We start from the raw sequence: 25434 nt of genomic DNA on the forward strand, positions 1-25434 counted from the left end.
ACACGCTTACATGTAGGGCAACTTGACAGCGCTGTTGAGAAGGCTCAGGAGGAGAATTGTTAGGAAGACGAAGGCTGCGGGGCGACACGTTCACGCCATCCTCGCGTAACTTGCCGCAGATGTTGATCGACTACTAAAAAAAAAAAAAAGGCGAATCGATCGAGCGGGAGGAGGAACGCTGCATGACCTTGCTCTGAATGTCACCATAAACTGACAAAAAAGAAGAGAAAAGATCGCCATCGTCAAGGTAATGAGCACCGTCACTGAGATGAGTGTCGCTATTATGTCAAGTGCTGCACCAGGTAATCATGTCGATATTGTAACGATGTTTTACACCACAATTGATGAAACAGCTGCTCTTAGAGCATACATTCGAGGTGAAGGCCGCGTATTGCTTATTAGTGTGGGTTGGTAAGAGTCACGTTGCCTCCATAGGATGTGAAACCGCATGAAATCGCTCTATAATGGAAATATCGGCCATTTGCGGTGCATTGTGGGTAATAGTTAAGGCGATGGACGGTGGATGCCGCAGCAGGAGAGACTGGTGGGTGTCACCTTCTTTTTAGCAACGTTCAATCCACTCCAGAGTTGTTCAATGGTAATAAGGCACCGACTCGACCCCATCTGAGTTAAGCACCATTGCATCTGCTGATAATAGTGGTGGTCGTTTTCTGTCCCCCACACCCCTCCCCAAAAAAAGTGCTGACACATGCACTGTGTCTGCACATGCTCCCTAGCTGCCATTGTGCGCATCCAAGCCCATGTAGAGCATCCATTCTGTGGCCGCACTCCGTCTCTTATGTGGCTTTCATGCGGCCCACTACCCTAAGATGTATTCTCAAGGAACAATATGGGTTATACTTGTATAGCGCTTTTCTACCTTCAAGGTACTCAAAGCGCTTTGACACTACTTCCACATTCACCCATTTACACACACATTCACACACTGATGGCGGGAGCTGCCATGCAAGGCCCTAACCACAACCCATCAGGAGAAAGGGTGAAGTGTCTTGCTCAAGGACACAACGGACGTGACAAGCTTGGGAGAAGGTGGGGATTGAACCAGGAACCCTCAGGTTGCACGGCCACTCTCCCAACCGCGCCACGCAATCCGCCCAATACTATGGGAATTAATCTTTGATATATTTTTAAAGGAGTGTGGTCCCCAACCACCGGTCCATGGACCGGTACCGGTCAGTGACGCATTTTCTACCGGGCCACAGAAAAACATTAAAATAAATAATAAAAAACTACTAAGTGACCTTGTGGTTAGAGTGTCCGCCCTGAGATCGGTAGGTTGTGAGTTCAAACCCCGGCCGAGTCGTACCAAAGACTACATAAATGGGACCCATTACCTCCCTGCTTCGCACTCAGCATCAAGGGTTGGAATTGGGGGTTAAATCACCAAAAATGATTCCCGGGTGTGCGACCACTGCTGCTCACTGCTCCCCTCGCCTCCCAGAGTGTGATCAAGGGTGATGGGTCAAATGCAGAGAATAATATTGGCACATCTAGTGTGTGTGTGACAATCATTGGTACTTTAACTTTATTTTCTCCACCTTAACTGTGGCCTGTCCCACTAGACCAGGGGTCGACAACCTTTACCACTCAAAGAGCCATTTTGACCCGTTTCACAAATTAAAAGAAAACAATGGGAGCCAAAAAACTCTTTTGAAATTTAAAATGAAATAAGACTGCATGCGGAGTTGTTGTTTTTTGCGTTGTGCTATGTATAAACCAGGGGTGTCAGACATGCGGCCCGCATCTTATTATTAAAATGTAATGTTAGAGTGGCCCGCGATATTTATATGGACGCCGCTTGACAACATCACACTTGCCAACCCTCCCAAATTTACCGGGAGGCTCCTGAATTTTGGAGCAATTATTTTTGCGAATGTCTACTGGGTTTCACCCAAACAATAATAATAAAGGAGTCCTATAAACTTGCTGCCTTTAATGCCCTCCACAACATTAACGAACAGTTTGCCAGCCCAATCACATGATGTATGTGGCTTCTGCAGACGCACTTGAACGACTGCAAGGCACACTTGTTCAACAGCCATACAGGTTACATTGAGAGTTGTGATATAAACAATTTTAACACTCTTACTAATATGCGCCACACTGTGAACCAACACCAAACAAGAATGACAAACACATTTCGGAAGAACATCTGCACTGTAACACAACATAAATACAACAGAATAAATACCCCAAATCCCATGCATCCCTAACTATTCCAGGCTACATTATACACCCCCGCTAGCACCAATCCCCCCTCCGTGCGTTGGTTGAGGTGGGCGGGGTTTGGTGCTAGCGGGGGTGTATAATGTTGCCCGGAAAAGTTAGGGATGCATGGGATTCTGGGTATTAGTTCTATTGTGTTTATGTTGTGTTATAGTGCAGATGTTTTCCAGAAATGTGTTTGTCATTCTTGTTTGGTGTGGGTTCACGGTGCGGCACATATTAGTAAGAGTATTAAAGTTGTTTGTATCACAACCCTCATTGAAACCTGTACGGCTGTTGAACAAGTATGCCTTACAATCACTTACTGTGTGTGAGATAACAGAGATTGCATACTACATGTCACCAGTCGGCACACAGATAGTATGGTGTAAAATCGGGCTCGATGAGATGTTTAGGAGGACATTAAAAGCATTGCCAACACGGCACCCCCTCAATATATTAACCCGGGTGAATGTCAGAGAATTTTTACCCTGAGTGATATCTGTGAGAGGCTCTAAAATCCGGAAATCTCCCGGAATAATCGGGGGAGTCGGCAATTATGCAACTGAGCCACATCAGAGTGATCAAAGAGCCGCATGCGGCTCAGGAGCCACAGGTTACCGACCCCAATTAGCTGGTTTATAGATGTACAATAAAACTCCTCATAGGAAGTTGTTATATTTCTTATAACTGTGTGACATGATACAATGCACATTAATGAACATATCAAATATAAAAGTGACAGATTGTAGCCAAAGGCTGATTTCCATCTGCATCTCATTGCAAGAAAACAATCTCCCACTAATTCAGCATTATAGTTACTTGTATTTTTCATGCACTTATTTTTGCTGTATTTATCTGGCACAAGTGGAAAGCTGGTCCCTGAAAATAATGCCTACATTAAACTGGTTCGTGGAGCGAAAAAAGGTTGGGGACCACTGCTTTAAAGTAGTCAGTGTACCGCTTGTATCGCAGTGTAGACTATTCAAATGAAACAGCCCAACACAAAGCCATTGCTGTTTGAATAGCATGGCAACACGATTGACTAATCAAGGTGATTTTTAAGTACTGAGAGTGCATGAGTGCTGCCGGCACTGGAGAGCTGTGGTTTATTGAGGCAAACATGTACTGTGACATATATGAAGCAGAACATGAAACCCTCCCTTTTGGAAATTAGGCCGCATGGTAGGGCTGGGCGATACATAGAGTTTGTTGGATATATTGATATATGTATAAAAAGATATGAATTAAGGAAATATCGTAATATCGATATAATTTATGTCATGTTAAAATGGCCAAACACCGTTTCTTTGTTGTGTTCCTTGTTCTCCCTTGATTCCCCCTCCCTCACGACATTCTATGGGCTACTAAACCCCTTCCGTCTCCTTCCAAGACGTGCTTGCACGTATAAGAACATTCATTGTTAAGTTGCTACTGGGGAAGGAGACGGCACGGCAACGGGATGTCAAGTTCAATAGGTTTATTAAATACTTGATGAATACGTGGAGTGTGTATGCTACTATGTGTCTGCATGAATGACTATGTGTTGAATTACCATATGGTTTGTTGAGGTGCGTGTTGGATGTTCAGCGTCCTAATCCGAGTGGGGAAGAAGCCAGGGGAAGTCCAAGGTCCAAGCGGGGGTCAAAGGCAGGAGAGGGGGTCCGAAAGTCCAAAGTTAGGTCGAGGATCCAGGAAGGCAAACAGGTCCAGGAGGGAAACAGCAGTGGTGATACGAGCACTGTGGGAAGAGCGGGAGAAACAGGGATCAGGAGAACAAAAAGGCAACAAGGAAAAACAGGCAACGAGCAGGATCAGGCGGTCTATCAGATACGTGCAGCTTACGGGTAGTAGATTACATTCCCACGTCAAAGAGTCAGCGTCGACCGTTCTTATACTGCCGTCCTTCATCCATGCCAGGTGTGTCAGTCGTTGATTGCCGCAAGCTGCGGCGGGGAGTGGGCGCGGTCTTCCTAATGAGCGTCGGGGCGTGTCTGGTGTCTCCAGAGGTGCTTCTGCGTGCTCCAACAGCAGAGGGCAGCACAGAGTGTGTGTGTGACACAACAGTGCCCCCCCCCCCCCTTATGCGAGGCCCCTGACGAGCGTCGAAGAGCTCCAGGGTTGGCCCGATAGAACTCCTTTAGAAATTCGGGGTCAGCAAGGTAGGAAGCAGGAACCCAAGACCTATCCTCGGGTCCATATCCCTCCCAGTCTACCAAATACACTAAACCCCTCCCCTGTCGGCGGACCCCGAGGATCTCCATTGTCCAACATTCTAGGAGGAGGAGGAATGGGGTTGGGGGATGAAAGTGGGGAACAAGCAACAGGTTTAATCTGAGATACGTGGACTACGGGGTGTCGTTTAACAGACGGTGGTAAAGATAATTTGACTGCAACGGGATTGATGATGGTCTCAATGGTGAAGGGTCCTACAAAACGAGGAGCGAGTTTCCGGGATGGTACCTGTAGGTGAAGGTCCTTGGTACGTAGAAGTACTCTTTGGCCCGGAGAGTAAACAGGGGCTGGAATGCGTCGCCGGTTGGCACTGTTGCACATCTTTTCAGATGATCTTAGAAGAGACGCCCGGGCAGCCTTCCACACCTGATGGTATTTCTTGATGTGTTTGCGAGAGGATGACCCAGATGCTTCAATCTCCTGTTGGGGAAACATAGGGGGTTGATACCCAAGGGAGCATTCAAATGGTGATAACCCTGTAGCTGAACTCTTCATGGAGTTATAGGCAAACTTGACCCAAGGAAGAAACTTGCTCCATGAAGAAGGTTGTCGAGCAGAAATGCAGCGCAGCATGGTCTCCACACTCTGGTTCGCTCTCTCAGCCTGACCATTACTCTGCGGATGATAGCCAGAAGTGAGACTGACTGTGGCCCCAATACCCTTGCAGAAGGTCTGCCACACCCTGGATGTGAACTGGGGTCCACGGTCCGAGACAATGTCCACCGGGATGCCATGTTGTTTTACTATATGGTTGGTCAGGAGGTCAGCAGTTTCAGAGGAAGATGGAAGTTTGGGAAGTGGGACAAAATGTGCAGCTTTTGAGAATCGTTCAATAAAGGTGAGTATTACGGTATTACCGTGGGATGAGGGAAAACCAGTAACGAAATCCAAAGAAATGTGAGACAATGGACGACGGGGGACGGGAAGAGGACACAGGACTCCTGCCGGTGGTCTGTGGGACGGTTTATTCCGTGCACAAGTATGGCATCGGCGATAAACTCACGAGTATCCTTGGCCATGGACAGCCACCAGAATCGCCGGCGGATGAAGGAAAGTGTGCGTTGAAAACCAGGATGGCAAGAGAACACACTGGAATGTCCCCACTCCAAAACTTGAGGACGTAGATCCCGATGGACGAAAAGTCTGTTGGGAGGTCCGCCACCTGGCCCCGGTTTCTTTATTAACGCGTCTTGCATAAGAGCCTCTACTTTCCAAGTGACCATGCCAATAATCCTGGAAGGAGGAAAGATGGTTTCTTCTTTAAGTGTCTTGTCAGTGGTTTCTTCCGAGAACTGGCGAGAGAGTGCATCAGCCTTGGTGTTAAGAGATCCAGGTCTAAAAGAGAGAACAAAGTTGAAGCGACCAAAAAACTGGGACCATCGGGCCTGACGATCATTAAGCCTCTTGGCGGCACGGACATGGAGAAGATTACGGTGATCAGTAAGAACTTGAAATTGAAATTTAGCACCCTCTAACCAATGTCTCCATTCCTTTAGAGCCTCGTAAACAGCAAGCAACTCCCGATTACCAGCATCGTAATTGCGCTCCGCAGGAGATAAGCGTCTCGAAAAGAATGCACAGGGGTGGATCTTGTTGTCCTGCTTGGAGCGTTGCGAAAGTACTGCGCCAACTCCCGAATCAGAAGCATCTACCTCAACTATGAATGGGCAGTCTTGATCAGGGTACACCAGGATGGGTGCAGAGCTGAAGCTCCTCTTCAGGCACCAGAATGCCATACCTGCTTCCTGGTTCCACTGAAAGGGTACATTGGTGGAAGTGAGTGCATGAAGTGGTGCGGCCAACTTACTGAAGTCCTTGATAAATCATCTGTAGAATCCAGCGAAGCCCAAAAACCGACTTAACTCGGTCCGGGTAGAGGCCACTCCACTACAGCCTTCAGCTTCTTGGGGTCAGCTTTGACATGTCCCTTTTCAATGACAAATCCAAGATATTCAACAGAAGACGAATGAAACTCAAATTTATCTGCTTTGACGAAGAGTCGGTTCTCTAGTAATCTTTGAAGAACAAGACAGACGTGTCGTTGATATTCCTGAAGGTCTTTTGAGAAAATTAATATGTCGTCAAGGTAAACCACAACAAATTTATCGATCATATCCCTGGGCTTCACGGTGGCAGAGGGGTTAGTGTGTCTGCCTCACAATACGAAGGTCCTGCAGTCCTGGGTTCAAATCCAGGCTGAGGATCTTTCTGTGTGGAGTTTGCATGTCCTCCCCGTGAATGCGTGGGTTCCCTCCGGGTACTCCGGCCTCCTCCCACTTCCAAAGACATGCACCTGGGGATAGGTTGATTGGAAACACTAAATTGGCCCTAGTGTGTGAATGTGAGTGTGAATGTTGTCTGTCTTTCTGTGTTGGCCCTGCGATGAGGTGGCGACTTGTCCAGGGTGTACCCCGCCTTCCGCCCGATTGTAGCTGAGATAGGCGCCAGCGCCCCCCGCAACCCCGTAAGGGAATAAGCGGTAGAAAATGGATGGATGGATATCCCTGAGAACATCGTTAATCAGGGTTTGGAAAACAGCGGGGGCATTGGTCAAACCAAAAGGCATCACCCTAGATTCAAAGTGTCCAAGGTGAGTGTTGAATGCCGTCTTCCACTCATCTCCCTCCCTGATGCGAACCAGATAAGCATTACGGAGATCTAATTTCGTGAAAATGGTGGCGGGAGTGAGTGGTTCGAAGGAAGAGTTAAGTAGAGGTAAGGGATATCTATTCCTAACAGTTATGCAATTTAGTTGACGGTAATCAATGCAAGGACGAAGTGACCCGTCCTTCTTGCTAACAAAAAAAAACCCAGCAGCAACCGGGGACTTAGGTCTCATGATTCCAGAGGCAAGGGATTCAGAAATGTAGTCCTCCATGGCCTGTTTTCAGGTAGAGATAAGTTGTACAATCGGCTGCCAGGAAGAACTGCATTAGGGATGAGATCCATAGAGCATTCATAAGGCCTGTGAGGAGGGAGAGACATTGCTTTGTCCTTGCTGAACACGGCTGCTAAGTCGTGGTATGCACTGGGAACTCGGGAAAGGTCCACCGGAAGTGACACTGGTCTTGGTTTATCAGGGTGAATGATTGCAGATTTGAGACAATTAGAGTAGCAGTGGTTGCTCCAGGCCAGAATTTTGCCCGTGGCCCAAGAGATGTGAGGGTCATGCTGGATTAGCCAAGACCGGGCTAGGACGAGAGGGGCTACCGGAGCGTCCAAAACTCAGAAGCTGATGATTTCTGTATGGTTGCCAGAGAGGGTGAGAGACAAAGGTTTAGTACGGTGCTTAATAGGCCCCAAAGGATGGCCATCAAGGGCTTGGGCGGACACAAAATTTTCAAGTGGTATTAATGGTATACCCTTTTCTTGGGCATACCCAAGGTCAATGAAGCTCTCGTCGGCTCCGGAGTTCAGATATGCGTCCACGAACAATGTCCTAACTTCCCAAGTCAGTCTTGCTGGAAACAGAATACTAGGCTTCTTACGAGAAGGAGTTGTGGGGACAGAAGTATGTCTCACCAAGATCCCCTTGACTGATGAGCCTGATCCTTCTGGCCAAAAGGTGCAGTTACGTATGTGATGATCTGCCCGGCCACAATAAAGGCAGAGGTGAAGTTGGAACCTCCGTTCCCGTTCCTCGAAGGTAAGTTGGGACCTGCCAATTTGCATAGGATCAGAAGGTGTGGTTAGAACTGGACCAACTGCGCCAGACTGTTTGTTGAGGGTTTGGTTGGAATAGCGAGAGTGTTTGGCTGAAGAAGGGCTGCCATAGTCGCTCCTCCTCTCTGATTCCCGTTCAAGAAGGTGTTGGTCAAATAACAAAGCTAGCTCAATGAGGTCCTGACAAGTAGGTCTGTCCCGTAACAAACCATCCTTAATGGTTTCATTAAGTCCCCTTCTATATGCGTTCAGAAGTGCCTTGTCCTCCCATCCACTCTCCGCTGCCAGGGTTCGAAACGCCAATGTATATGTAGCCACAGAGCGGAAGCCCTGTCGAATAGAATGGAGTTTGGAGGCCGCATCTCCGCCATCAGCGGGATGATCAAAGACCGCCAAAAATTATTTACGAAAAGCGGCGTAATTTGTGTTTAATCCCAAAGTTTTGCTGAGCGCTGACGTAGCCCATTTCAGCGCAGGCCCCGAGAGTAAAGAAAACAAAAAGGCAATTTTAGCACCATCGTTAGAATATCTTGAGGGTTGGTGTAAAAAAATTAACTCACACTGTACCAGGAAGCCACGACAAAGTTCAAAATTCCCCTCAAAGTTCTTAGGGTTGGCAATCCTAGGTTCACGGAGTGGTGTAGCTTCCCTAGTGGCGAGTGTAATGGGTGCACTAACAACTGGTGTGGAGGGTGTCACCTGACCACTGCTGAAGTTGTCCAATCTGGCCAATAGACTGGAAAATGCAACGTCCAACTTGTCTTCCAGTGTGGAAAAACGATCCTGATGTTGATGCAGGACAGTTTGGATGGTGGACAGGTCGGCAACTAGGGAGGTCCGGGCCCGAGGTCTGGCCGAAGAATTAGGGGTGCCGTCTGGTTCCATCTTGGTGGGAACGTACTGTTAAGTTGCTACTGGGGAAGGAGACGGCATGGCAACGGGATGTCAAGTTCAATAGGTTTATTAAATACGTGGAGTGTGTATGCTACTATGTGTCTGCATGAATGACTGTGCGGAATTACCATATGTAAATACCATGAGGTTTGTTGAGGTGCGTGTTGGATGTTCAGCGTCCTAATCCGAGTGGGGAAGAAGCCAGGGGAAGTCCAAGGTCCAAGCGGGGGTCAAAGGCAGGAGAGGGGGTCCGAAAGTCCAAAGTTAGGTCGAGGATCCAGGAAGGCAAACAGGTCCAGGAGGGAAACAGCAGTGGTGATACGAGCACTGTGGGAAGAGCGGGAGAAACAGGGATCAGGAGAACTAAAAGGCAACAAGGAAAAACAGGCAACGAGCAGGATCAGGCGGTCTATCAGATACGTGCAGTTTACGGGTAGTAGATTACGTTCCCACGTCGAAGAGTCAGCGTCGACCGTTCTTATACTGCCGTCCTTCATCCATGCCAGGTGTGTCAGTCGTTGATTGCCGCAAGCTGCGGCGGAGAGTGGGCGCGGTCTTCCTAACGAGCGTCGGGGCGTGTCTGGTGTCTCCAGAGGTGCTTCTGCGTGCTCCAACAGCAGAGGGCAGCACAGAGTGTGTGTGTGACACAACATTCATGATTGGTTGGTTGTTTACTATGATGAGTCATGATTGGTTGAGATTAAGGCAAAACATTAGGGACAGGCCAATCAGAGGCAAGATAAGGCGGGTCATGGAACCAAGAAGATAAATCACAACAGACTTCCCAAATAAGACAAGAGAGTCGTAGAAGACCAGGTGGTATATTCAAGCGGGCGATTTATATATTAAATAAACTATTGGAAGATGGCAGTGGGATTCTCTTCTTTATATTTTTCTTTATATTTTTCTTTTAGCGATGTAGACTATGTCCAGGAAACCCACAATGCGTCTACTTGGCCACATTTGGACAAATGTATGCGTCTGGATATTTGTTGTGATCAGCCATTTATACATTATTAGCCGTGTGGGGAAAATGAATCTAGGTGGATATGCAAGGTGTACACTGCATCCAGTGTGGTGCTGTCCCTTGAGAAGATACAATGAAATGGTTACTGAAATGTGAGGTGTACTCACTTTTGTGGGATATAGTTGTGAAATATTATATTCATATTAGGTATGCTCAACACAATAATAATAATAATAATACTTTAGCTGGATTGATTTAAAGGTCAGTCACAAAGCTGTTTTCTTTAATTCAGGTCACCGGACATGGAGATCGTCACACACTTGATTAATGACACAATAGAATTCTACAAGTGGACCTTAACCATCGCAGGTAAATACATTTGTGTGTTTGACATCCACATATATATTTTGTTTTTGTTTTCTGCTGTCACTGCTACTGCCAGTTAAGTACTCAAGACAGCAACAAACCCCAGAGGAGTGGTTCCCATAAGAAACAAAACAGAATACTCTTTCCCAGGGTCTCGGCACTGTCTTTACACTCACTTTCTTCCTTCTTCCCATGTTTAAAATACAAAGTTATGTCTATCTCTCGCTATAGGCTAGTGATAAATAAATGATAAATGGGTAATACTTGTAAAGCGCTTTTCTACCTTCAAGGTACTCAAAGTGCTTTGACATTATTTCCACATTCACCCATTTACACACACATTCACACACTGGTGGCGAGAGCTGCCATGCAAGGCCCTAACCACAACCCATCAGGAGCAAGGGTGAAGTGTCTAGCTCTAGGACACAGTGGACGTGACAAAGTTGGTAGAAGGCGGGGATTGAACCAAGAACCCTCAGGTTGCTGGCATGGCCACTCTCCCAACCGCACCATGCCGTGCAAGGGAGTAATACGGGATGTTTTGGTTGGATCTAACGGGGTTCACTGTGACATTCTGTACCACAACTAGCGGTGGGGAGGCTCGTAACTTAAATTTTTGCTCGCAACCTAAAGCATATATTATATACTGTGGTCGGCAGAATTGTCCATGAGCAGTTCGTCCAGTGTACTCCTGTCCCTCACTGACACAAACGCCTGTGCGTGTCAACAGTTTGGCCGGCTTTCCCGATCAGTTTGTCGATCCGGTTTTAGTCCTTTTTGCTGGTGCTGCTCCCCCAATAAACCACTGCAAAGTACAGGGCACTGGCCACAACAGAGTGAAAAAACGATCTCCTACAGCTTGCTGCACACATTAAAGGACCTAAGCTACCTCAGCAAAAAGAGTCTGCTCATGCTCATGCTCTTGTAGACAGCTTTGCTGTTGTTCTTCCAGTCCAGTCTGCTGTTCAAGTGGACTCCCAGGTACTTTCACTGATTACCATAATTTCAAATGTTCATATTTTTACTACCCTAGATGTAATGATAACTTTGTGGCAGTCAGTGGACAACCATTGAGGCTGATCTTTGGCTGTGATTTTTTTTTGTTAAATGACAGCACATCCCTGTCCATGTAAACAAGAAAGGGATGATATGGGTGTTGCAGGCCCTAGCAGTGACACATTTGATTGATTACACAGCTGAAGTGCGTATTAAAGCGCTGCTCTGCGAAAATGTGATTGTCAAAAATAACAATTTTGTTGCAGGGCTGCGCATAATGCGTTGGGACTTCTTGCGCATTTACATCGCAACATCCTGGAGGGTCCGCTAAATTTTTGATACATATAGTAAAGCTGGATTGTCACAACTTTTAATATGACAACAATCCATTGAAAGAGTACACCCATAGAACAAAACATCCACAGTTAATCATTTGATGCTTGTTGTTCTGAGGTCCTGTGAAGAACACTGAGATCTCAGGTCTTGCATGAAGGTCCAATGTCAGGGTTCGGCAACCTTTACCACCCAAAGAGCCATTTTGACCCGTTTCACAAAATAAAGAAAACAATGGGAGCCACAAAACTCTTTCGAAATTTAAAATGAAATAACACTGCATACAGAGTTTTTTTTTTGCTTTGTGCTATGTATTAACCAGGGGTCTCAGACTCGCGGCCCGTACCTTAATATGAAAATGTAATGTTAGTGCGGCCCGCGAGTTTTAAATTAATGCCGTCTGACAGCATCACACTTGCCAAACCTCCCAAACAATCCGGGAGACTCCCGGATTTCAGAGCAACTATTCTCACGAATGTCTGCTGATTTTCGCCCTTCCACATTAATACGGGGGTGATATGAAGGCGCTGCCTCTACATCATGTAAAAATATCTAGCACAGCCCAGCCACGAGTTGTATGTGGTTTCAATAGACAAACTTAGACGACTGTAATGCATACTTGTTTTAAAGGACTATAAAAGCTTTGCCATCAGGGCACGCCCTCTATATTATCGACAAGATGAAAATCGAAGAATGTTGGCCCCGGGTGATTTCTGAGAGAGGCATTAAACTCTGGAAATCTCTCTGGATAATCGGGGGGGGGGTCGGAAATTATGCAGCTGACCCACATTAGAGTGATCAAAGAGCCGCAAGCGGCTCCGGAGCCGCGGGTTGCCGACCCCTGTCCTATGTGATGTTACACATGACAGTGTTTCAATCTTAGTTCTGTGCAACCTTTGGCACATTCTTCTCTCCAAAATTTTAGTTGGGATTCCAAATAAAAACTGTAGTCTGCAGCTCAATACTTAAATTAGGCTATAACCGTGTTTCTGCAGGTCATTAATGGCCATGTAACATCTGTCCAACAGACAAACGAGTGGAGAAATGGCCGCTAATGGACAACCCCCTACCCACGTTGGCCATCAGTACATCTTACCTCCTGTTTCTCTGGCTGGGCCCCAAATACATGAAAAACAGGGAGCCTTTCCAGCTCCGCAAAACCCTCATTGTCTACAACTTCAGCATGGTCTTCCTTAATTTCTTCATCTTCAAAGAGGTAAAGGGGCCAGGTCTTCCTCCCATTGTGCACACTAATGTCATCATCTCCTTCAGTCCTGTGTTGGATGAATCTTATTTGAGTCTGTCCATCTGGATGTTGTGTCGTCACCTCATTTTGTATATCTGACATTTCCTGTTTTAATCATCCAGCAGATATGTACTCAACGTATACACCTTTTTTTTTTAGCTGTTTATGGCAGCCCGGGCGGCAAGATACAGTTACATCTGTCAATCAGTGGACTACTCGGATGACCCCAATGAAGTCAGAGTGAGTGCAAGAAGCAACTGAATTGTACGGGACTGATGTACTAAAGGTTTGCGCAGTTAAATAATGTGCAAACTTGATAATGAACGCATAGCCGATGTACTAAGCTCGTACGCAGAGGATTGCGTCTCTGAAATGAGCAGAATAGAGAGTGCAATCCATTTAGCGTGCCTGATTGTTAGAACGCCCACAATACTGGGAAGAGGAGATGCGAATATAATCATATAGCGCTTACAGTATTATTTATCAAGTTAAAAACTGTTTTGCGCCTATATTAGGTACTTCGGCATGTGAACATTAACTGGCTGTGAGAAAGGATGCGATCAAATTGCAAAGACAGACTATGGACAGAGAATCCTCCGTTCTTCATATGTCTGTCAGCATATTTGGACTTTTATAAATAAAAATTAGCAGACATCGTGTCTATTCAACAAAATCCTTTGAGAATTGTGTAGCTGCCGGTAGACTTAAGGGACCATTTAGGTAAAACCAACTTTTGTTACCTATTGGGGCCTATTTTTGTGTATTTGTTGTCTCGAAAATTTGAAATTAAACCATGGAGGCATGGTAGTTATATTTATAAACCAATCTCGCCTTCCTTCATAGTTCCTCGAAACGAGCTGTTCGGAATTTGAGTATCTAGTGAAGTATTTGTCGGCAGTTACGTCAGCAGATAACTCCATATATGGTAAAGTTTTACCCGAAAATCTTAGCGCCAGTTTGCCATTGTAGTCCAATAAAGTAGTCAATAGGTTCCTTCCTTTTCTCTATCCTCTCGTTGTGGGGCAGACTGGCTCGTACATGCACATGCATCTTCCGCTGTTGCCATTTCTAATACAAATTAGAAACAGTTCAAACGTATATCTGTCAATAAACTTCAAATAGAAGAGCTAAAAACTACAACATGGCTGGCGGGGAGAAGATGCAATCAAAATGGAGCCCAATATGATCTATCAAACATAATATATGCAACATTTTGACAAATAACCACCATTACATGTTATGTAGACCACAAGGAAGTGTTTTAAAATCATAATATGACCCCTCTACAGGGGAACTGCCATTTTTTGGAATATTGCCTATTGTTCACAACCATTATGAAACCCATGACGATGGATGGATTTAAAAAAAAAAAAGCATTCTAACTTGTCAACAAACGTAAATAAAAGTCTGCTTATAGCAGAGCCAATGAGAGGTCCTGTATTGTGCCCATAAAATCCAATAAATAACCAGTCAAAAATAACCAGCAATACTCCATTTACATTTCGTGACTTGAATATTAACCAAGTAATAGTGACATTGTTATTATAAGCGCTAACACAGACAAACTATTTATAGCATTGCTGTGATAACAAGCTTGTGTACAATTTCCACATGATCGACTGGCGAGGTGTTTCCTCGCTTCCTTGCTCCCTGGAAGTTCATTGTGGATCATAAATCATGCCTCTCACCTGGAAAGTAGTTGGCTGAGGATGTACTCCTACAAGTTGGTACACTTTGGCAGCGATTTAGGACCGGAACTGGCGAGAACGACACAAAAAGACACTTGGTCCCAGAGTGCACCGTCAGCGTGCTACAACTAGCTTCTGTTGTGTAGACCTCACTTCTACAGTATATTGCCCGGAAAAGGTGGTGTATGCTGCATATTCCAAAACATAACAGGTTGACCAGTGGGGCATATGATTTCATGAATGTGAAAGGAAATGAGTGTCTCCTTGGTCACAGCTGTTATAAATGCAAAGAATGTATTCAAATTGGGCAGTCTGCCCTACTTTTTTACTTGTTATCAATTGTACATGCAGTCTTAGTAGATCACCTGTATCAGACGCAATAGTACATAGGCCCTATGTGATGTAAAACAATGTATGGAACAAGTTCAGATAATGTCACTTAAGTTTGCTTCATAATTAGTATATCCGGTATCTCTGTTAAGTTCTCTCAGAGTGGTGTTGGCTTTTTCTCTCTATGCTTGTATTGGCATCTGGAATAGGCTCCAGCTCACCTGTGACCCCAATGAGGCAAGCAGTATGGAAAATGGATGAATGGATGTGGAAGATTTTCAACAAGTAAAAGTGGTTGTAACTGACTACTAAAAATAACAATATTTTAGAAACTCAATCTACTGTTCTTAGTTTTGACTCTATTGGGCTCCTGTCAGAAAGGTTCAAGAAGTGGTGTCGTATTACAATTTCCTGCTCCTTTATGTTGTCTGGTTCCATGACGTTATTTACACACCTGAAACCAAAGACACCAAGGGTCAGCTGGTCTCAGGTGATCTGGCTGTTAAGACTAAAGTTAAGACAGCATACATGTCGTAAAGGATACACTATAGAGATATTCGGGAAACCTAGATCAGAATGGTTATTCTACTCAATACTGAGCAAATAGTCTGAATACTTATGACCATGTGATATTTCAGTTGTTCTTTTTTAACAAATTTGCAAACATTTTTTCTGTTAAGATAGGGTGCTGAGTTTACATTATTGAGAAATAAAATGAACTTATTTGATTTTAGCAAATGGCTTGGAAGACAAGAGTCCAAAATGTCAGGGTTCAGTGCACACTCACCTGCCGCGAACAATCCATGAGTGAATAATTAACTGATGATTGAAAAGTGTCTCAAAATGTTTGTCAAATTACAAATATACACTTTAAACAAAGTCTTGTTGTGCTTGTGCAATGACAATAAAGACCTACCTACCATAAATATAAAGGATGTATCTGCACTATACCCCTGTCTTCAGGTTGCAGGAGCGTTGTGGTGGTATTTCGTCTCCAAAGGCATCGAGTACCTGGACACTGTATTCTTTATTCTGAGGAAAAAGTTCAACCAGGTCACTTTCCTGCACGTCTACCATCACTGCACCATGTTCACGCTCTGGTGGATCGGCATCAAATGGGTGGCAGGAGGACAGTGTGAGTGGCTCATGTTACAAAACACCTCATTTTGCCCCGTCTTTCTCGCCACAATATTTACACTTTCATATTTTGATAATTCTTTCTTGATTAAAAGAAAACAATTGTCATATCTAATGTCTGTATATTGGTTTTGCTTACAAAATTGCAGTCTGGCATTATGGAATACACAGTCAGAGACCAAACTAATATCAATTGTTTGATTCCCACAGCCTTCTTTGGTGCACACATGAACGCAGCAATCCACGTCTTAATGTACCTTTACTATGGCCTGGCTTCTTGTGGTCCCAAGATTCAAAAGTATCTGTGGTGGAAGAAGTACCTGACTATCATACAGATGGTAAATCAATTACTATTTTTACCTCAACCAAAGAAGTCTTAAGTTGTTTGTGCGTGTGCTTGCAAGGTAACTCATTCTCACAAAGGTTTGTGCAGAATTGATAAATGGACAGTTTTACATTTTAGGTTAGATCGTGTACCTTTTGTTCTACTTTGATTAGTGTTGATAACTCATCAGCCTTTATTTATATCTGTGTTGAGCTTTTTAGTAAGCCCTAGCCACTTTTAATTAGGGTTTTTGCACATTTTTCACGATCCAATTGAAATACTTTTAAGATCTAGTTAAGGCCCTTTAAATGGACAAAATAAAAATATATCTTGAATGCACACATTTAGGGAACAATAGAGTGCCTTAGCCAATTGTGCAAACTGCTTGGACAAACCATGTCTTGTGTTTTGGGCCTGCAGTTGCCCTCTGCACCTCAAATGAAAGGAACATGGGACCAGATAAATAGAGGGCAAAGAAATAAGTCACTGATTGGTCAAGGCAAAAAAAAATATTTGATAACCAAACACTGATTTATTCGCTGGCGAGGGTTACTATGATTGATGTACGGCTATTTTTAGCTCATTCATTTGTCTCATTGTGTTTTGGGACTTTAAAACCCATGTCAGTTAGCCTCATAGCAAAAAATAAGGTGCACAGAAATGTCCTATTTCTTCTTTTAATACAGTTAAACAATGTAATGCACATTTTATTCTTACTATTTGTAATATTGTTTCTCTATCAGTAAAAAGGGATTTCACCTGGAAGATATTCAGAGCCTGCAAAGTTTTATAAATTGTTATGATAATGGTAAATACTAAATTTTATTGTCACCAAAGCATGAAAATATGGCACTACCTGATGGAATAGTTACAATGAAAACAAAAGCCAAATTATAATAAAAACATGTACACAGTATTTCAGAATTATTTGTGTAAATTTGAAATATTCTGATCCAATCTAACTGCTGTCAGCGATTGTTTTCCAAGTTACCCCCGGTTGACTTCTAAAAAGTATATAGTATAATAAGCCAGAGGTAAGGCAAACAACACCGTTGGTCTGATGAGATGTGTGAGTGACAAGTGTGAGTAGGAGTGTGAAGGGGGGCTTGGGCTGCGCACCTGTCGTCTGATCTCGAAGCCGGTCCTGGCACACCCCGTTTCGATACAGGTCTGCAGGCCACGCCCCCCTTCACAGGGGTCTTTGTAGGTTCACAGAGCGGGTGGGATAACTAGGAAATTGGGGTGGAGAAAGCAAAACACTACCTACCACACAGACAGAAAAGCAAACCCAAATAAGCAACCACAGGTTGCAAAGCCACCACCCCGACAAAATTTGCATGCAATTTTGAAAAAAAAATAACAAGCCCACAATTGCTAATTGTAGAGGACTTTGCAGCACTGTTTGATGTATCTGTTTTTCACTCTAAAACCGCCACACCTCCGCTAGTCGCCTTCTAATTCACCCCAAAAAGGTCCTGTTGTGAATTCACTAGTATTATTGTTGGTTTAGTGCAGGAACTGTTCCGTTTAATATTTTTGCAACAGATACCTGGCCGGGCAGCTAATGGGTCCTTTGGAAGCCATATTGAGCCGTTTCCAGAAATCAGTTAATTACATTTTTCCTCAATACGTTACTGTCATTACCCGACAGGGACTGGAAGACGCAATCAATGCACACAGGCATAAAGTCTATGTCACATCCTGTCAACTTGTTTTATGGCAAATCTGTTCATTCACTTTTATCATGGTTTCTTTTTTTGTAGTCTTTATTTTAATAACAGTGTCATATTCACAACACTGATCATTTAAAAGTATACATTTAAAAAAGAAATGACGCAGTGGGATTCAGCTGAGATGGGCTGCAGCACATCCCGCGACCCCGTAAGGCAGTGGTTCTCAAATGGGGGTACGTGTACCCCTGGGGGTACTTGAAGGTATGCCAAGGGGTACCCGAGATTTTTTTTTATCCATCCATTTTCTACCGCTTATTCCCTTTCGGGGTCATGGGGGGCGCTGGCGCCTATCTCAGCTACAATCGGGCGGAAGGCGGGGTACAGATTTTTTAAATATTAAAAAAATGGCAACTATTCAAAAGTCCTTTATAAATATATTTATTGAATAATACTTCAACAAAATATGAATGTAAGTTCATAAACTGTGAAAAGAAATAAAACAATGCATTATTCAGTGTTGACAGCTAGATTTTTTTTGTGGACATGTTCCATAAATATTGATGTTAAAGATTTTTTTTTATGTGAATAAATGTTTAGAATTAAGTTCATGAATCAGATGGATCTCTATTACAATCCCCAAAGAGGGCACTTAAAGTTGATGATTACTTCTATGTGTAGAAATCTTTATTTATGATTGAATCACGTGTTTATTTTTCAACAAGTTTTTTGTTATTTTTATATCTTTTTTTCCAAATAGTTCAAGAAAGACCACCACAAATGAGCAATATTTTGCACTGTTATACAATTTAATAAATCAGAAACTGATGACATCGTGCTGCATTTTAGTTATTTCTCTTTTTTTCAACCAAAAATGCTTTGCTCTGATTAGGGGGTACTTGAATTAAAAACATGTTCACAGGGGGTAGATCACATGAAAAAGGTTGAGAACCACTGCCGTAAGGGATACGCGGTAGGAAATGGATGGATGGATGGAGTCAGTGGCGCCCCCATGTGTCATTCTTTGCAATGATAGAAGAGTGAAAGATTTTGTGGCGAAATACTACCTGATTTTTCTAACCCTTTTTCATTTGTATGTTGTCGTTCCCTTTTACTACTAGATAAAATTATTTTTATACAAAACATTGATAAAACAGCATGAGACATCGTGCTGTTTCGACAAATCTATTCTTAAAAGTAAGCAATCTTTGCACATGCGCGGACCAATCGAAGTCCTGCCAGTTACGTACAACTAATAAAATTGCGGTTACGAAAATACTAAAATACGGATGTAGACACATTACTACCTCGGTCCAACATCAAATTTCTGACATGCTTTTCGACATTCCGAGTAAGACTTTTTAAGGCTTTGATAACCAAAAGTTATTTTTAAAAGTTTAAAAAACGTTTTATTGATCTGCGGGGACCCTGTTAATTAGAGCTGTGAATCTTCTGGTGTCCCACGATTTGATTCAATATCGATTCTTGTGGTCGCGATTCGATTATATATCGATTTTTTCGATTCAACGCGATTCTCGATTCAAAAATGATATTTTTCCGATTCAAAACGATTCTGTATTCATTCAATACATAGGATTTCAGCAGGATCTACCCCAGTCTGCTGACATGCTAGCAGAGTAGTAGATTTTTTTTTTAAAAGCTTTTATAATTGTAAAGGACAATAATATATCAACTGATTGCAATAATGTAAATTTGTTTTAACTATTAAACAAACCAAAAATATGACTTGTTTTATCTTTATGAAAACATTGGAGACAGTGTGTTGTCAAGCTTATGTTTATTTTTATAAATGTCTAATGATAATGTCAATGAGTGATTTTTAATCACTGCTATGCTGAAATTATAACTAATATTGATACTGTTGTGAATAATATAAATTTTTGTTTCACTACTTTTGGTTTGTTTTGTATCGTGTTTGTGTCTCCTTTCAATTGCTCCGCTTATTGCAGTTCTGAGTGTTGCTGGGTCAGATTTGGTTTTGGAATTGGATTGCATTGTTATGGTATTGCTGTGTAGTGGTTTGCTGGATTGATTTTTAAAAAAAATAATTAAAAAATCGATTTAAAAAAATATGAGAATCGATTCTGAATCTGATTTTTTCCCACACCCCTACTGTTAATGTCGCCACATATACCCCGACTTGACTAAGTTGGACATACGTTTTCTGTAACCCTGCCAAGAGACATGGTTTTGTCCGTGTTTTCGCAGGACACTTTTATTTATTTGTTTATTCACATAATATAAACAGTACAAAAGGTAACATTGTAAAAAAACAACAGAAAATTAATGAGCAACGAAAAAAACGTACTAAGAAATAAGTGCAGGTGAGAAAAGAAACCCAAAAAGGCTTATGCAAGGTTCTCACCTAAAGCAGTAAATTAACAAAGAAAAGTAAACATAGTATATAGAAAAAATAAGATAACAAGTAGAGTACATTGTGTGGACTGAGTCCAGGTGTGTGTATGTGTGTGAGAGGAAGTATAGGGATACCTTATAAGGTAGAAACAGATGGAGAATGTTGATTCATCAGGCTTGCCCTTAATCTATGTTTAAAGTTAGTGAGTGAAGATGAGGAGTTAGCAATACATAGATGAGTATTCCAAAGTAAAGGACTTCTGTGTTTGATGGAAAACTGGCTAAGAGTGATACGGCTAAAGATAGGACAGAGATTGTCAGTTTGCCTAGTATTATGATAATGAACTTGCGAATTGGTCTTAAAATAATCTTTGAAAGGTGTAAGAGAATGCATCACTTCAAAGACGTAGTGCAAGCTGATGTTTTATGTGTGCGTGTGTATCCTAGGTCCAGTTTCATGTCACTATTGGCCACACCGCCCTGTCCCTTTACGTCAACTGCGACTTCCCCCACTGGATGCACTACTCCCTCATCTGCTACGCCATCACCTTCATCATCCTCTTCGGCAACTTCTATTACCAGACCTACCGCCGCCAGCAACCCAGGCGTGACACCTCCTTTTCCAAAGCCAGCAAGGCCATCTCTAACGGGGCCCTCAATGGACTCAGCAAGGCCGCCAACGGTGCAGTGACGGCGGGGAGCAAAGACGACAAAGCCCAGGAAAACAGCGCCAGGAGAAAGAGGAAAGGAAGAGCAAAAAGAGATTAAATGATGAAGGGTAACGTTGACGTGCTTTGATTTATTGGATTTTAGTAGAAGAGGAAGGATGGATGGGGTCGAGTACGATGTATTTATTTAAAGCCATGATCTGAGTTGATGTAGATATATGATGAGACCAACTGGTGTTTGAGAGAGCGTCACGCAGAGGTCACTCGGTTCACAAAAAAGGCCAATCTAAGAATTACTGCTTTTAATTGAGTTGCCAAGCGGTGTAAATCAGCTGAGAAATTAACATCAAATTCTCCAGATATTTCTGGAAAGGAAAAGATTTACTGAGACAGGAACACATACTGTATGTAAGCCAGGGTTTCCCAACCTTTACTGAACCGAGGCCCACATTTTACAGGAGAAAAATAGACCAAAATGGCAACAGATATCGGCTACACAGGAAGCGGAAGTGCATTTGGCCTATTACGATACTCGCTGGACTAGCCAGATGAACAAAAATACATTATTTGCAGTAAAAATATAGTAACTACTAATTCGGTGAAATAAAGCATTTTTCCGCGGCGCCCCTGATGATCTCGGTGCGGGGTTGCACGGTGGTTGGGAATCACTGCCAGAAACAAATAATCACGTCTCTTTAATTTCCAACTGGCTCATCCACATGTATTAAGCTGATCTTCTTGTTGTTTGTTAGTCATACAGTTGAGATTTTGTATGATAATCCTGGAGCAACAACAACCGCTCTTTACACGACATAGTTGTCAGTCCCTCCAGAAATTCTCTTGCCAATTCACGCAAACTATGCGCGGCCTGGCATTTTTGTCCAATGTTAGTAACTTCTCCCGCCCATTTTAGCCAATAAGTGTCATTTTGGCCAATAGAATTTGTGTCTGAGTGGTACGTCAACTGTCTTATCAAAACAAATATTGGTTTCTTGTGTAGACGAAGCCGGAACAGCAACCTGTAACAATATTTTAACTCTTTATTGCTTAACATAGTCCTTCACAAATAGAGGGGTGGAAAACATGCTTTTTTAGCCATACCAGAATAAGATGAAGCGTATATGTAACCACAGTGGAAGAGGGGGTGTGTTGTTTCCTTTAATGTTAATAAGCTTTCCATGTTATGCAGAGGTATAGCTATAACAATTTTAAAGACAAATTATACTATTTATAGTCGCGGTGGAGAGTGGTGGGGGGCGCAAAATATTTTCTTCTTCCAAAGGGGAGTGTAACAGAAAATAATTGAGAAACACTAACCAAATAATTGTTGTCCACCTACATAGCTAAGATCTAATTACGACTCCTGTCTACTGTGCTAAAGCAATGTAGTGTATACTGTAAACATTTTCTTCATAGATTACTTGTATTAGCTAAGGGTTTATTTCTCCAGGGAAAGACAATGAAGAACAGATTTTAATTTGAAAAGGTGACCGAGCAAAGAGGTCGCTTTTACATGTCAGAGATACTGAAGTGTGACGATGAAACGAGACAAACCCTTTTCAAGCATAAAACATTGAGACGATGACAGAGCAGACAGCGGCCAGTAATGAAGCCTTTGGTGGTGTTTATTTATGTATTTTATTCATGTTTCTTACTCTCATTATTAGTTATATTTAGTTAAAACAGTACAGTAATTTGACAATGAGCTCTGAGTGTTTGCTTTTACTACCATCTAGTGTACTTGTAAGTCAGTGTGGTATAAAACAAGTAAAGCATCAATAAATAATTTGTTTTCCAATTTTTGTAGAAGAGGACTACTTAACATTGATTATAGATTCATTAAAATCAAAGGTTGATTCAATATTATTGAAAAATACAGCTCAAAACAAGGTAACTTTCTAAAAAAAAGCTGCAGAGAATTCATGCATTTTAGGCCGCAACAATCAGAAAAAAACCCCGCAAAATCCTGGAGGGACTGATTTATGTTTTCAATGTGCTGTATGTCATCTCAATGTTTGTCTTTGCAATGATTCACTTAGTAGCAAAGATGAAGGAAAGCAGTTCAAAGTGGCGAGTTGTAAGTGACAATAGGAATCATTTCTAATCCTTTTGGACTTGGATGTGATTATTCCGGTAAATATGGACAGGTCACAAAGTGATATAACAGTGTAATATATTCTATTTCTGTATGCACTCTAGGTTTTGTATGTCTCTACTTGTGTGTCATGTTGCAATGTGGACCTGATATGTCATTCTCCAAATACCCCCATATGTCGACTGTAAAATATTTTTGTGCCTGTCTTTTTCTATTTCAATGAACATGATATTGTCCGAGGTCATCACTTGCCTCACACCCTGGTGAAAATGTGTGCTCAACCAAACTGTTATTGCTTTAAATGTATGCAAAGCTAGCTCACTATTTATTTTGAATCCACTCTTAAATTTCTACTTTTCTTATTTTTTTGTTTACAATCTTTGTCTATGTCTCGTGCTGCCTTGAATGTAAAGACGCCATGAAACCAATAACTGATTGAAAAAAATAATTGATATAAAACAAACAGGGCTGTTGAACCTGCTACAGTGTACAACTGCTTTGTCTGTAGTATATGAAATGTAAATCCATGTAATTATCCGATTTTTCACCCACAGCTGCATTTGTTTTGTTTTTTATTGGTTGTTTTGATATATTTTTGCTTGATAAACGCTTATCTTTTTTATGATCTGTTTTAGAATGCTTGTCGTGGATTTGTGTTGTACATATTACATTGTGATCTTTTGTACTCTAGCATTTAAGAGCGCTCCCGGCTTGTTGGCTTGGACATTTAAATGTCCACATTGCTTATGTGATTTTTAAAAAATATATCGTTGAATTGAAGTCTCTTAAAATTAAACTAAATGCCTGAATAAAGTTTGACTTCATTTTTTTTTTACAATGCATTGTATCATGTAATAAATGCATACCAACCCATTTAGAACAATAAGAAACTAATACAGTACATTATAGCCACATACTCATGGGACACTAGGGGGCGTCATTACCCACAATTTGTATTCATTATTTGAATTATGGAATTACTCCTCAAAATCAACAATTAAAATACAATCACATTAAAATCAATCAAGTGTTTTAATTCCATACAAAATGGTTACCTTCCTGAATAGTTTAGCAGAATCTTACTATACTCTACATGTTTAACCCTCTTAAATATACAACTTACTTGTTTTTAATAAATGTTCAAGGTGATTCTATGAGACAATAGAAGCAAAACCTTTAAAATATTAATGTTTAAAAGACTGGTCAATCCCTGTAAAAAAAATCTCCATCCAGTTTGACAGCTTTTTAACAAAGGTTTCCATGGTAACTATACACAGCAGCTGCTGAACCCTCCCACACCCTCACCCTGCCAACTCCTCCCATGACCACTCTTTCAGCCCCTTCCCCCCAATGTTTCATTGAACCAGCTGAGGTCTGCTTGTGTTTGTACGTGTACGTGTGTGTGTTTTTTAAGATTTCCTCATAATGAGTGGGAGGTATCCTTCAGCAGTGTTACAACATTAGTTTTTATGTTTTTCTTCAACTTTGGTTCATAGTGCCAGCTTTGTAACAATTTGACCACTGCACCCAACCCATCAAAGCAGTAAACACTGTAAGAACATCCATCCATTTTTCTACCGCCTGTCCCTCTCAAGTGGCGGGGGGTGCCGGAGCCTATCGCAGCTGCACTCGGGCGAAATGCGGGGTACACCCTGGACAAGTCGCCACCTCATCGCAGGGCCAACACAGATAGGGGGACGTCGGTAGAGTGGCTGTGCCAGCAATCTGAGGGTTACTGGTTCAATCCCCACCTTCTACCATCCTAGTCATGTCCGTTGTGTCCTTGGGCAAGACACTTCACCCTTGCTCCTGATGGGTGCTGGTTAGCGCCTTGCATGGCAGCTCCCGCCGTCAGTGTGTGAATATGCGCATGTGGAAATACTGTGAAAGCGCCTTGGGCTCCTTAAAAAGGGGTAGAAAAGTGCTATACAAGTACAACCCATTTACCATTTACCATGGACAGACAACATTTACACTCGTCATCGTAAAGATAACATTTGTCCACCAAGAAAAACAATATTTATGTCTCATGGCTGAATTATTGTGTAGCTAGAGCCAATAAGTGTGCAACCTTTGGCAGGTATCCAAGTAAAGGTCATGTGTAAATAAATAGCAGAATGCAGTGTTAGGTAATGAAAAATAGTCTTTTTGAAGAACTTTCTTTTTTTTAAGAGAAATCAAGGAAAGGAACACACTATTTATATATAGAGAACAAATAA

General features: G+C 42.5%; 1 protein-coding gene across 1 annotated transcript; it reads left to right on the forward strand.

The window, feature by feature from the left end:
- LOC133562252 (elongation of very long chain fatty acids protein 4-like) lies at positions 1-24028 on the forward strand. Its single transcript, XM_061916264.1, has 7 exons — positions 1-247; positions 10278-10354; positions 12709-12896; positions 13086-13166; positions 15908-16079; positions 16292-16419; positions 20900-24028. Exons 2-7 carry the CDS (start codon positions 10288-10290, stop codon positions 21218-21220), a joined length of 957 nt encoding a protein of 318 aa, XP_061772248.1. The 5' UTR covers positions 1-247; positions 10278-10287; the 3' UTR covers positions 21221-24028.
- The last annotated feature ends 1406 nt before the right edge of the window (positions 24029-25434 follow it).

Source organism: Nerophis ophidion, linkage group LG11 (genome assembly GCF_033978795.1).
Source record: "Nerophis ophidion isolate RoL-2023_Sa linkage group LG11, RoL_Noph_v1.0, whole genome shotgun sequence".
Lineage (NCBI taxonomy): Eukaryota > Metazoa > Chordata > Actinopteri > Syngnathiformes > Syngnathidae > Nerophis > Nerophis ophidion.